At 38.1% G+C, this 14587-nt stretch overlaps 1 protein-coding gene across 7 annotated transcripts in view; it reads left to right on the top strand.

Annotated features, from left to right (window-relative positions):
* LOC122563116 (plasma membrane calcium-transporting ATPase 1-like) overlaps positions 1-14587 on the top strand; it is a 233175-nt gene that overhangs the window by 213711 nt on the left and 4877 nt on the right. For 4 of the 7 annotated variants that reach the window (XM_043716561.1, XM_043716558.1, XM_043716559.1 and 1 more), the window contains 3 exons: positions 1554-1765; positions 6258-6365; positions 6805-6987. In XM_043716561.1, the coding sequence (XP_043572496.1) occupies positions 1554-1765; positions 6258-6365; positions 6805-6987 (503 nt within the window). Of the gene's footprint in view, positions 1-1553; positions 1766-6257; positions 6366-6804; positions 6988-7713; positions 7886-14587 lie in introns of all 7 variants that reach the window. The other 3 variants (XM_043716564.1, XM_043716562.1, XM_043716565.1) reach the window with 2 other exon arrangements.

The following is a 14587-nucleotide window of genomic DNA, read 5'->3' as shown; positions in this document are numbered from 1 at the left end:
TTGAGATCTTATGAGGTCAGAATTCAACCTGGTAGCAGCTAGATTTCAAGGTTGTTGACCATCTAGTTTAATTGGTTGTTGAGGAGTGGAATCAATAGCGAGGGTATATAGTTTGTGCAGCGAGCCAAAGGCAATAACACTGGTCTTGAAATTGAAGTTCAGCATGCTGTTAGAATATACAAAGCACCCTGTTCAATTTGCTCAGGGTCTAGGTCTAAACAGTAATGAGAGGATATTCAGATGTTGGTGGATGACATAGCTGGCAACTCTTGATATGATCAGTAAATGCTTTTAAAAACAAGATTGTACATTTTTCCAATTTTGGTTTTATTGAAGATTTAACTCCCACTGTTTATATCCTACTTTCCAAGCCATGAGTCACTTTGTACTTAGAAACTTTCCCAGGCTTGAGTAACTGAGCTCCACTGAAATTAATCTCCTCTGCCAATGCCATGTTTAGAAAGTGCCCTTGTTTCCTGCAGCATTTGTACTGCAGTGTTGCAGTCCCGTGTGGCTGCATCGTCATGCATCAAGTGTACTGTTATCACCATGTGATTATCAAAAAGGTTTTATATATCAATAGAAGACAAAGTCGAATTAGTTGGTTAACTGCTTTTTTTTTCAAAACAAAGGACACTGACAGTGAGCTGTTTTAAAAATTCCTGGGACAGAGTAAATGCAGAAATGACTGGCTCATCTGTCTAATTTTCAATGGTTAATCTGAGATTGGCTCTGACCTTTCTTGAGACCGGAGTCCAATTGGCAGCACATAATTGCAATAAGAATTGTACAGTCAACATGGGAGGAGAAAACTGTCTGTACCGGTTTGAGCAAAAATGCAAAGTGCTGGGGATCATTATGTTGACAGAGTCTTAAGCTTAATTGCTGCAGCTTAAAAAGCTTAGAAAGCAGTTGTAATGGCAGGGTCTGAGGATGACTCACTGCACATTGATCGTTAGGAACTTTACTGCTTTTAATATTACAGCAGGTGGAAATCCCTCTGCATCAGCCACAATTAGGAAGATGAATATTACATAAAGGCTGTCACTGGACCTGCAAGCTTTGTATGTGCCTGATGCTTAATTGAGAATTACACTAGATGGAGAATGAGGGAGGGTAATACTTGGTCCATAATTGTGACTTCCCAAAAGTGTAATGTTAACATTAGAGTCACACCCATCATCAAAAAAGTTGCATGATAAGCCTGATGAGTTGTTTAATACATTTCCGCAAAGTGAGGGTAGAAATGTCACCAAGTTTTTTTTTATAAATCAACTGTAATTGAGTTAATCCTGTCTATTGATTTAGAAATGGTTTGAAATAGGTTTATGAGGTGCAAGTTTTGATTAGCCAATGTCATGTTGTTCCTTGATGAATTATTTCTAACCATTGAAAACTGTTTTGATTAATTGTGAAATATTCACTTCAAATTTGTTTTGCCTGGGCAAAGTTCTGATTAAGCAACATACCTGGATGTTTCAAACTGAAGATAAACCACCAAGGAATTGCAGCAATTACATTGCAAGTTCTTAACCTACAAGTGTTCTTTCTAGGTGAGAAGTTTTTTGACATTGACAGTGGGAGGAATGCTCCACTTCATGCTCCTGCTTCAGAACATTACACCATTGTGTTCAACACTTTCGTCATGATGCAGCTTTTCAATGAAATCAATGCTCGCAAGATTCACGGGGAGAGGAACGTGTTTGAAGCAATTTTCCGGAACCCCATCTTTTGCAGTATTATTGTGGGCACTTTTCTAATTCAGGTAGGGAATCTTTCTAGTTGCACATGTGTATTTTTAACTGGGGTTTAATAATTTAAGTTTGGTCTGTTCTGCAGGCAGTGAGCTGACACTCAAACAAGTGGAGTAATGAAACAAACAGCCAACCTCTTTCCACTCTTAATTTTTGAAAGTCATAATCAAAGTGCACAGTGTATCTGGATGACAGGATGGTACAAATTCATATTCGTCTTAATATAACATTTTGGTTGTTTTCCCTCCTATGGTGCTAGAGTCCCATCTACTAGCCATTATGAGCAAATGGTTCTATGTAAGGACATATGCAGATGGTATCATTCCCACTCTCGTCCATATAGACCGAAATTAACTTGCAAAATAATTGCCAGGTTGGTTTCATAATGTAAAAGTGTGTTTTCTCAAAAGTGATAAAAATGTTTTCAAGAGTGAGCTATTGTACCCACTGCAGTGTGCCAGAGCATAATAATAGTTACACCATTCCATCAGTGCTTATGGTTTGCATTAGGAAACACATTCCGTACCCATGGCAACAGGCAGATATGCATGAAACACTAAACTTCTGTTCCATGAAGCTTTGTTACTTTTGAATAATAGGGTAGTATGGTGGTTCAGTGGTTAGCACTGCAGCCTCACACCTGCAGGAACCTGGGTTCAGCTCCAGCCTCTGGCGACTGTTTGTGTGCAGTTTGCACATTTTCCCCACGTCTGCATGGGTTTCCTCCCACAGTCCAAAGATATGCAGGCTTGGTGGATTAGCCATGCTAAATTGCCCATAGTGTGCAGTGATGTGTAAATTCGGTGGATTAGCTATGGGAAATGCAGGGATAAAGTGGGATGGTCTTTCGAGAGTTGGGGTGTGTGTGTTGGGCCAAATGGCCTGTTCCCACAATATAGAGATTCTATTACAAAAGAATAAGAAGAAATTGTGAGAATTTTTAAGATTATAATCTTGCATTTTGAGAGTGTGAAGTTTTATCTTGTGGAGTAGCGAATCTTAAACTTTTTAATTTATACTAACTGAAGCTGCTCCTGCACCTTAATGGGCAGATATCAGAACCACTTTTTTCTTTGCGTTAAATCAAATTCTTGTGAACAATACTGAAACATTCAGGGTAGCATCTGGGCATTAAATAACAAGTTTGTAATTTAGTTGTTATTGTATGTATAGGTATTCTTCAAACTGGTTTATACTCTCCCAAATAGAAGGTGAACTTTTAGAAAGAGTTTTATTGTACCTTGGCCTTGAGGGGTAATTTTGTGAGGGACCTAGTCTAAAAAAATGGATTTGTAGTGGGAGTCTCACCTGAAGGGAGTTCATACTGGGAATTTAGGCACCTCTGCTCCATGATTCCCATTATTCACTTTAATGTGCATTTTACTTGTACAAAATTTATGCAAATACATTTTAGTGGTAATATGTCACTTAATGAGTTAAGTATGGAATATTTTCACAGCTTAGAATAATACTGCAGTTAGCTTAATTACAAAAGCAATGGGCTTTCAATGTGCTTGGTAATTTTCCAAGTTATGTTATCATTATGATGTTCATATATATCCAATATCACATTGCATCAATGTGAAAATGACGGCAGCATATCTGCACTGGAAAAAAAAACCAAAGACATTGCATGGCTGTATATCCCAAATTTAAGGAGAGAAAGATGGGAATTTGAGGGTAACTAAGCACAACTTTTTTTTTTTGCACTCTGGTGTTCTCTAATAGAAACATCAAAACCTCATTGTTAGTCAGCAAATCTCTATTCAAATTATTACATGATTATTTATTGTGGTTTTGGAGCGATGGTGAAGAACTTGCTATTGGACTGAAATATCAGACAAATCTTTTAACTGAATTTGCTGTAAATGTACAAAGTTATTACATATTGAAAACGAATGCTGGAGATCGGTCAGACAGTATCAATGGAGAGAGAGCAAGCTAATGTTTCAAGTCGAGAAATTCTTTGACACAGCTGAAAAGTCATTTGGATTCAAAATGTTAGCTTGTTGTCTCACCCTGGATGCTGTCTGACCACAGTGATCTCCAGCATTTGTTCTTCTCAGGAGCAAATTACTGCAGATGCTGGAATGTGTACTAAGTTGTTGATATAGTTGTGGGAGTAGTGTAGAAGCCCCATTAACAGTAACACTTGGCAAGGATAGAATCAAAATAAAGAAATCATGGTCACTTGTCAGAAAGGTAACATGAGGATCATGCTGGGGGAATTTCCCATCAACATATACACAGGAGGGGAAAAAAAATCAGATGGATAAAGGTTGCCTGAGGTGATCGTTCATAGAGTATTTTCACAACAACTTCTTAGAACAACAGACTGGAGTCAACCTGAGAGCAGGTTTTGTGAGACTTTGTATTGTGCCACAAACTAGGATTAATTCATGACCTCCGTGTTATGACCGGACACCAAACGAGGTATCACAAGTTATTATAGTTCCATATGTGTAGCTCATGCGTAAGGAGAGACTGTCTAGCTCTTTATTCACCCAAACCTTGGTTGTCTGCAACAAGGTTAATTCACAAAGGATTTCCCCCCTTCTAGACACCTTTCTCTCAAACCAAATCAATTGTTTAGATGGAGTCAGTTTAACCAGGTAGTGTTATCTAATGAGAAGTGTGTCCAAGGAAAAGATTAAAGATGTCCAGGTCAGTCTCTGGGTCATTAACGAAAAACTGATTGTGGGACGTTGATAGTTGAACTGTTGATTTTTTTTTAAAAATTCTTGGTTTTGCAGATTGATTAAAATTATTTTCTCCAAGTTCATTTGGATTGTGACTGGCCAGCAGTACTCCGAGGCACACGCTGGCTGGCTCAGTGGTTAGCACTGCTGTCTCTCAGTAGCAGGGACCCTGGTTTGATTCCACCCTCCGGTGACTGTGCAAATGCCAAAGACAATCTCCCCATGTCTGCATGGATTTCCTCCCACAATCCAACGATATGCAGGTTATGTGGATTGGCCATGGGATTGCAGGAATAGGGCTGGGGAGAGTGGGTCTGGAAGAGATGCTTTTCAGAGGTCAGTGTGGACAAGATAGGCTGAATGGTCTGCTTCTAGACTGTAGGGATTCTATGGAAGAGAGAGAGTCCTTTACCTGTAACACTGGGGTGACTGGTGGGTGGTTCTTCATCTGTGACCCATCACAGCAAACCAACACTTCAACCTGGGTTTTTATACACCGGTCGCTCAGTGCACTAACACGCATGAGCACTTCAGCTCACTGGTGTACTTTCAAAGGTAGAGCTGTTCTTCTGTATTTTTGAAAGTGGAAAATCTGAAACATGGTGCTTGCCCAGAATGTTCTCTTTTCTCCCAACTGACTCTCAGTCTGAGATACCTGCCAGAAGGTTAAGAGTTTGGTTTGCAGTAAATTTCTTCCTATTCAGTATGTTCCTTTTGAAAACTGTTCATACCTTATTTATCGGGTGTGACATTCCAGGGTGTGTCTCTTCGTCTCCTCCCTCTAAGAACAGCCACTGAATTTAAATCTCCAGTCATATTTTGACTGTGTCTTTTTTTTATTAAATGTTCTGACTAAAATTCAATATTCTTGATAATTGCTTCAGAGTTGGCCTGTTGTCATAACAGTGAAGGCACCCCTAGGTAGCAATCATCCTATGTTTGAATTTTACATTACATTTGAGAGAGAGAAAAGTGGGTCCAAGTCTTCTACATTACACTTAAAGAAGGGCAATTATCAGGATAGGAAAACAAAGTGAACTTGTAAAATAAGTCTAGCGAAAAATTGAGATGGAGTGGCAGACATCTAAGGAGATATTTTAGGATACAAGAAATTGATACATTCGAACAGGAAAGGAAAACTCCAAGGAGAGGGCCCAACACCTATGGTTTTCAGGAATAATGTCTACTTTGAAATTCAATTTTGTACATTTATATGCAGTGAATTGAGATTTAAATTAAGTTTTGGTCCGAAATTTATCACATCGAGCTTTATAGAGTCAGATGTCACAGAGACAGACCCAACTCTCAGAAGCCAATCAGGTTTCCGAAACTGAACTAGTCCCATTTGCCTGAAATGCTGATATCCATCTCGACCTTTCCTATCCATTTACCTGTCAATATACCTTTTAACTGTTGTAATTGTACTCACCTCAGCCACTTCCTCTTATATCAAGCTTTTCATCTATGGTTTCTGGAACAGAATTATACAGAATGCATTAAAGTGAAATGGATTGTAAATTGGATTTAGATGTGAAAGTAGCTCATCACTACCTCCTTGAAGGGCATTAAGAAACTGCAATAAAGATCGCCTAACCAGAGATGCCCACATTCAGTGAAAAAGTTTGTAAACTGAACTTTCAACTTGCTGTTTACAAATTCCTAAGAAATCACTTGGGAGGAGAAACTTTAGAGTACTGCATAGCAGTATACCTATGTTTTGTAAACTAGTATTGTCTGAAAATGATTACTTTTTTAGAACATGAGACTCTGGTCTAATGAACAGTACTTTTTTTTTAAATTGCAGATTATTATTGTGGAGTTTGGAGGGAAGCCATTCAGCTGCTCGGGGCTAACCCTTGACCAGTGGCTATGGTGCATCTTCATTGGGGTTGGAGAGCTTCTCTGGGGACAGGTGAGTGCCTGGATTAATCCAGTCACTGGTGCACACATGTTCAGCTTCAAAATGTGGCCACCATAATCAAGGTCAAATCCAATCATTGTCCCAGAAGTGTATTTCCCTGCTTTGATTGCTTAATCTGTTTCTTGATTTTTTTTCTTGTCCAAGAGACATTGCACCGTGCCCATTGAATTTGAGTTGTTGGATGACCAGAGACTGTTTCATCCTAATAAAATCAACATCAGCTTACGTTGATACAATACCTTTTAATATAGTAAACCATCCCTCGGCTCCTAACAGAAGTATAGTGAAAAATATAATCTCATCATTTGGTACCTCTCAATGTTCTTATGGTTTAGAATGTTCACAATTAACCTCATTCTGCTCTTAATCTATTCAAGACTGAAACCATGCACAATATACTGGTTAAAATATGTCAAAATATTACCTTCAGGTAATCTCCTCAATTCCGACAAGCCGCCTAAAGTTCCTGAAGGAAGCTGGCCATGGTACAACAAAAGACAACATCCCTGAAGGAGAGTTAATGGAGGACAATGATGAAATTGACCATGCTGAGATGGAACTTCGTCGGGGACAAATCCTCTGGTTCAGAGGTCTGAATAGAATCCAGACTCAGGTATGCTGACAAACTCACAGCCCACCACAGCAATGGATCGCTGTCTGGAAGCTGTTCAAAACTAACTAGACCACACACCATCGCCCCCCCACCCAAAAAAAAAGCTGCCAATTCCCTCTATCTCTGCCAGTGTTTTTCAATGGACTACTTTTTGTTTTAAATAAAAAGTCTTTTTGTAAACAGACCCTCCTCTAGGTAATGTCCACCCAAAGTTATGCCATGTACTTAGAAGCAATCTATATACAAATTCTTGTTTACCCAGCCCCAAAATAACCTCTGCCTCAGGAATTCTGCTCTTCTGTCTCTCTCCCCTCTCTTCAAGTGGCTGTTACAAGTTTTATTGTGTTGCCTTTTTTCTTTTTACTGTTCTATTCTTGTTGTGGGGTGCTTGATCTTGTCCAGTATAACTGGGACATCACTTCCTTTTTATTTTTTATTGTTGCTTTACTTTCCTAGTCTTTCCACCCACATTCTCTCTTCCTCTCGCCTGTTCCTTTTGCTTGGTCTGTGTTCCCTTTGAATCGTAGTCTCACTTCCCTTCCTCATCCTGTCGCCTCTGACCTTTCCCTACCAATTAGTTGCCTCTTCTGTCTGCCCCCTTCCCCAATTTAATTCTGTTTTCTCTCTCTCTCTCACAACCCCTGTCTGCTTTCACCCCTGCAACCCCCTCTCTCTTTCTAACTTTCAATGTGGAGCAAAGCTGTCTTATTCTCTGATTCTTTGCAGATGGGCGTTGTCAACACATTCCAGGGTGGACCTTCCTTGCAGGGAGCACTGAGGCGGCAGCCCTCCATAGTCAGCCAACACCACGATGTAAAAAATCTTTCTACCCCAACACATGTAGTGCTTTCTACTGGCAATACTACTCCTACTACTTCTGCTACTACTACTGTGGGGCGTGAGTGCCGGTTTCTTAAAACAAACTGCATGAAATTAATATCATCTCCGTCCATGCACTTAACTTCTTTTTTCCCTTTTTAGTTTCCTGAATGTTCTCTCATTTCAGCCTTTTTTTGTTTTAACTTTTATTTCAAAGGTTGCTGCATCTAAACGTTTTTCTTTTTCTCACAGGAATGGAGTTTTTCAGATAAACACACAAAAGATGTCATTTAAAAAAGAAATATATATATAGTAGGGGTGCAACGACTATTGTCTAATTCAAAAATCCACCGAATATTGAATGTTTTTCTTTCTGATTTTCTAGATAGACTGAATTTACTCTGACTTTAACCAGTGCATTCACGTAAAACAAGGCCAATACATTAACATACTTTTCTTTTTTCAGAAAAATCTATAATATAAGCTTTGAAGAGTACTTAGGCTCTGCCTAAAGGTTGAAACGTTTTGACATCGATTCCCAATTCAGGGAAGATCCTGAAATTTTGCAAGTTAATGATGCAACAAATTCCCCTTCTTGCAGATGTAGTTGTAAGGCTCCAGCGCTATTTAATAATTTGGGATAGTGATTTTATATCTACAAAGGGGTAATGATGCAGTCATAACTATCACTTTCACCTGAGAGTAGTAAGACTGCTCTGTGTATTTTGACACAGTGGAGGGATTATATAGAGATCCTTTCTTAACCTGCCTCTGCTTGTAAGTTAATGCAATTTTGGTCCTCTGGTCTGAGAATGTTAACAAAGTAATCACCAAAAGTAAATGATATGGCTCCTCAAACATACTCCTTTATTCAGTAAGATCGTACCTGATAAGCCACTACAGCCCACCTTTCGTGCCCTTTCCCCTCTCCTTTGATCCCCTTTTCCCTTGCATCCACCTATAATTTCCACCATTTGTTGCACAAGTTTAAAACATTTTGCATATATTAAGGGTTAAAATGAGTATCAAGTTTGTTTTCATTGAAACTTCAATAAAAGCTAGATACTTTAATGTTCTCCCAGTTTTTGAGGCAGCTCCACACGACTAATGCATTAATTGACATTTCCTTGTGCAAGTGTCTTGGTGTAGCAAGTCATAAATTTGATTTCATTTTGCTATCTGCTTAGCATTTCACTTGAAATCCATGAATTGGAGAGTTTCTATTTGGTTTTGGGAAAGGGGCAGTAATGCCAGCACAGGGCTTTTTATTAAATGCAGGGATGTCACAATGCAACTTGTAACAGCTAGGAACAGAATCCTTTTATATGCATGCTTTTTTTCTTGTAGCTTGCAGCTATGTCTGGTTCTGTATAGCATTAATCCAGTTTTACCGTAAGAAGGACCAAGCAAATCATTGTTGGATCGGAACTATGCTGCTATGCCACCATACAATACTGAAATTGTCAAATTAATTTAACCTTTCTTCCAGGGCACAAAGTCTGTCTTCTGTCCATTTTCTTATTTTTTTGCTGTAATTACATTTTTATAATTCCAATTTTGTTGAACATAATGTACAATATATTGACTTACCTTATTGTATTATGACATCCCTGTCTTGGCTCAGTGGTGAAAGCCTATGAGTGCACAATGAGACTATGATTTCACTGCTCAACTGCAAATACTCTTTGCACCTCTGATAGCCGAGTTTTATGGTCTATTAATCTAGCTTGAATTCACGGTGTAAATGTTCGAGTGTAAGCCCAAAACATTTTGAGGTTTTCAAGTGTCGGAGGTCTATAAGTACTCTATGAAAATGTAAATTGTCTTGCCTACTAGAACTAGGAAGCACGGGTTTTCCTCTTTTTAGGTATGATAGTAAGACTATAGGATATCCAATGTAAAGGTTAAGAGTTAATGGTAGTACTCTATGCCTGTAAGAAGCTATAAGTTGCAAGTCAAATTCAGCAGTAGTTATGGGGGTCAGTTATTAAATAGTCACTTTTATATTGTTTTGTGAAATGGTCTACACAACTAGCTGAACTGCTAGACCTCCAGTGTAGGCAGTAAATGTCTATGTATAAGGAAGGTATTTCAAGCCAGTTACACAAGCATAGTTATTTGGAGGTTATGCGTTTTAGGGTAAGTGAAGATTATCTTTCCTGAAGGTAACTGTACAGTTGGCTGCATTGCAGGAGACACCAGCAATTTATTGACCAGTGTCCAGACTGCACTGTAATAAGCCCATTTATTGAGTTTAACATTGTGCCGCTATCAACATTCAGTCTTAAAAGGCAGGGAGAAAAATCTTCCTGAAAAATCACATTAAAATGTCGTCATCGTCATCATCTTTGGGAGGAATATTTGTTTATAATCTGTGACAACTAATTACTGGAAGTCAGACTTTTCCAGGTAAACTCCTCTTTCTTTTGCAGCAGAAGATGGTGATTGTGTTGTAAAGACTGCAGCCTTTTTACTTCCTTTGTTGTTTTACAATTGAGCTTTCAGCATTGCTGCTTCATTTCTTGGGAAAGTGATGTTGTATGGAATTCAAAGCCATTATGGTTTTTCTCTTCATTTTGACCAGAGTTAGTAACAGCAAAGCATGTCAGACGTATTTTTAACTTTTTAAAAACTTCTGAGCATAGCTGTTAATTTTGCTTCTGAGCGCCAGAGGAGATCAGTTTGAGATTTTAAGTTCCTCCTTCGAAATGGAATGGCAAGTGTGGAACCTTGACGGTTTGTGCAGTTTGGTTCTGGTGTAATAACATCACCATTTATTCATTCATTAGAATCTATAGCTATTTTCAAATCTACTGAAGGAATTCTTAATGTGGTGGGAACATGCCAATGGAATGCCTTTAATCAATCTTACATGAGGATTAGAAAGCCTTTTTAGATATTTTCTGATCAGCCTGTTCTGTGATGTTAGTGCACACCTCTGAAGCAGGTAGAACTTCAGCCCAGGCCTCCTGGCTCAGAGGTGAAGGTGCTACTACTGCCACAAGATTTCACTCCAGGGAACAATGCTTTTTAAAGCATTGGAATAAATTGGAAGAAGTGTTGTGTCCTGGACATGTTCTTGAGATTTTTAAAAATGCCCTGCAATGAAATTTCAGCAAGCCTGCTTTAGCAACTGCCACAGAGCTCCTCATTGTCTTCAATTTCACTTCCAATAGTTTAGACATGCATCAGGAGTCCTGTTGAAAATCTTAAGGGGGCCAACCAATTATTTAGGTTCTTTTGAAGAAAATTTGAGCAAAGCGATTTAAACAATAGAGTGAAATGTGCACAGAATTTATCTATTTCATCACATTACATTTGATTACCCAGAATGTCATTATACACTGGAAACCAAACTGAAAGGTGAGTGTAACCATTAAAACAAAATTGGTTCAGCAACTCTGTGATTGAACAGGTTCGCTGGTGGTTTTCCACTCCAGTGTAAAGTGGAAAACTGCACTCAGCATTCAAATGAAGAGTTCAACAAATTTCAATGAACTCTTGCAATGAAAGAAAATTAGTTACAGGAGTTGACATGATTTGAAAGACAAAAAGTTGTACTGCACAATACAAGATTAAAAAGTCTGTACTTGCATGGAATCTAATTTCCTAGCATTTACATTAATCCTTGAAAAACTTCACGGCATCTTTAATAATAGATCACAAATATATCCTGCCAATAGCTGAACTGCAGAGACTGTGAAGATTCCAACTTAGACCCATGTTTTTGTTCTTTCATTGGCTTATCAGACGAAAGAGAAATCCAAGTTTGCCTGAATGATAGTGATAACTCAGTCCACGAGCAGCAGTATTTGTTGATCAGCACCTGTGTGGATGTTGAGAAAAGACCCCAGAACCAAGCTGGCTAAAATGTTGGTACCTTGTACATGAATATGGTTATTTGGGCAAAATATAGGAAAATGGAGTCAACGCTTTTATGAAAGGAGAGGAAGAAAATTGGGAGAAGGAAAAATATTCACTTTCTTTTTACATTATAATGTGTATCTCAATAATTTGCATATTTAAAGAAAATCAGTTTTCATAAGATGTCAATTAAAACTAAAAGTTTAACTTTTTTCATTTTATCAATTTTAACATCAAAAGTTCAGGGGGCATTTTTTTGTGAAGGTGGGGGGTTAGATTGCCTCAATTGAATGAATGGGGAAAAATTGGAGGTTGCAACCCTTTTAGGGCAAATCTAAGGATGTGAAAGTATTAGGAATTGGACCAGTTATTTTGTGTCTTTATCATAGGACTTTGGGGCATTCCCAGGTATGGATGCAACATTGTGAGACAGAATTGGGCTTTGAAAAAGATTAAGAAAAAAAAAGTATTGCTTGAAGGCAGCTTCACTAATAGAGTGGATGAAAGACTTGAGTTTGAGGTCAAGATAGTTTGAAATAAATCAATAAATGTGAATAGATAACTAATCATAAAGCTATTGAAGTTTAGACATGAAGCCTGTTGGATAAACTTGTAAAAACAATCTGTCATTGAAGAAAAGTAGATTTTTCGTTTAAGAGACTTGAGACAAGGACATAATGATTCTGCCATTGCACTCTAAGAAAAATTAAAATTGTGTGCAGTGGAAACATGAGTAAGAGAATTTGTTTGGAATCCAAAAAGAAGTATTTTAGTTAATGAAGGGTAACTTTTCTATTGGAAGATTTGGCTACACTGAGGCATCTATTTTGTAAGTTTATACGATCCTTCAATTAGAGCACAAGTGGAGCATTGGTATGAGTACTGGGATCAAAGGGAGCTGTTCCAGTGCAAAGAACTTCATTTGAACTGTGCTGGGAACATTGTTCTGGCAAATCGATCAACTGTGACGGTAGAGATGGTTTTAAACTAAATGGTGGGGTTTGGGTGGGTGTGGAACGTAGGCTAATGAAGCAAAAGCCTCAAATCTAGAGTGTACAATCATATCAAAAAAGGTTTGGGTTGATGGGAAGGAGAGAATGTTTAAAAGACTGAATTAATGACTCTTATTTGAATTCCATAGTATTTGAAACATCATAAATGAATTAATGGCACAAATATAGGTTAATGGGTATGATCTTACAGTTATTACAGTGCAAAATCTTTACTGACTTCATTCCTTAGTGGCCTTATGTTAACTTTTTAAGATAAAAGTCAATTATTTTTATTTCTCTATCATAGGAAGTGCTTTCAATCTACCCTTTAAAATCACTTTGTCATTATAGAACCGCAACAAGGACTAGAACTGTTGTTGATAACTAGACTGATCATGGATTATGCTTGAATATTGATGGATAGACAACAGTGCAGTCATTGGGAAAGTAACTGAATGATAATTGAATGTGGCATTTTCCAGAAGGAACAAGTGTAGACTGAGATCAAGATTGAAGAGTTGATGTGGATGAAAGCAAATATGAAGTCAGAGACTCCTAGCCAGCATTTCTAAGGACGTGTAATGAAAATCTTGTCTATTATTGTAAGATTATTAACTTAAGTGTCCAGGATCATGATTAACTAGGAAATTGGATGTGTAAAATCATATTGTGTTTTCTGTTGTACTTGTAGCCCAACAGCATCTTCCTTCAAACTGTGAGATTTTTTATTTCTGTCTAAATACCACCTTATCTATCAGTTTTGCTTGCTTCCTAATGTAAAAACTAATGGTCTGCTAATCTCAGTGATTTAATCAAAAGCACAAAAGCTAATTACAATGATCATATTAGACCCATTCCATTTCAGCACACCTGTCACACAAATATCGATAGAAGTCAGCAAATGGTTATGTTATTCTATGTACTTTTCTCACAGAACAGGAGGAGAAGGGTTAAAGTCTGTATCACATGTTTTGGTGACTTTAGGTAGGGGGATGTAGGGAAAGGTGGGGAGTCTGATCTAAAGGAGACCACATCCCCTACTGCACTAATGTAGATTTTAATCTATGCATAGTGAAAATGTCATAATCAATCTAAATTAAATCTCAGGTGAGTTCACTCTTCAATTCAGCACAAGAAGTAATGATGCACAAACTATCTTTCCAATAGCACCAATTCTCACCAAGAATAATGCAAAAACTGGACTGATTGGGCCATGGCTAATTACTCCTCTGCTTTCCTATCTCACTAACAGTTGTTTTATCCAATGCTCTTCGTGATCAATCGTTATCCAATGTATGTATTGCTGATCTATTGATCTGCTCTTCTCAGCATGTGGATCTGATTTCTTCTCTTCCCTCTGCTCCTCTCCTCCTCACCCCTCCCCAACCACACCCCCCTCAAAAAAAGTTGTTCTAATAGTGCAGAATCTGTTAGGCGGGTCTAGTATTCTCATCTTCATTTGGCACAGGACACAGAAGAAGCAATCAAAAAGATTCACCAGAGATGGTGAATGGCCAAGTTGCAGTTTGTTATTTGACATGGCGTCTCCAGGTGAAGACAGACTTTTTTTAAAAAGAAGTTTTCTTTGATTCAACAAGTTTGTAGCTGTGATGTTTTCAAGGGTGCCTTAAACTTGCCACCAATTCAAATATTGGGCCTACACTCGAATGTTTACACATTACCTTCTCTGCTGCACTGCATGTCTGTGTGTTGCTGATCGTGAGCTTGTGTATTGTGATATTCAGCTTGTCCTGTTGGTTTTACCAATAAAATTTCCTTACCATGCAAAAAGTTATTTTGATGACTAGCATGGGAAAATTTGACACTTGATTGTTATGCATCATGGGTCCATTGTGTTGTACAGTTTCACTGGATTGTGGTAATGTTTTCCCCTCTGTCTTCACCATTGAAGTGATGCATCTTAC

The sequence above is a fragment of the Chiloscyllium plagiosum genome, chromosome 26, assembly GCF_004010195.1.
Source record: "Chiloscyllium plagiosum isolate BGI_BamShark_2017 chromosome 26, ASM401019v2, whole genome shotgun sequence".
NCBI classification, from domain to species: Eukaryota; Metazoa; Chordata; class Chondrichthyes; order Orectolobiformes; family Hemiscylliidae; genus Chiloscyllium; species Chiloscyllium plagiosum.
This window is presented reverse-complemented; position numbering and strand designations above follow the sequence as displayed.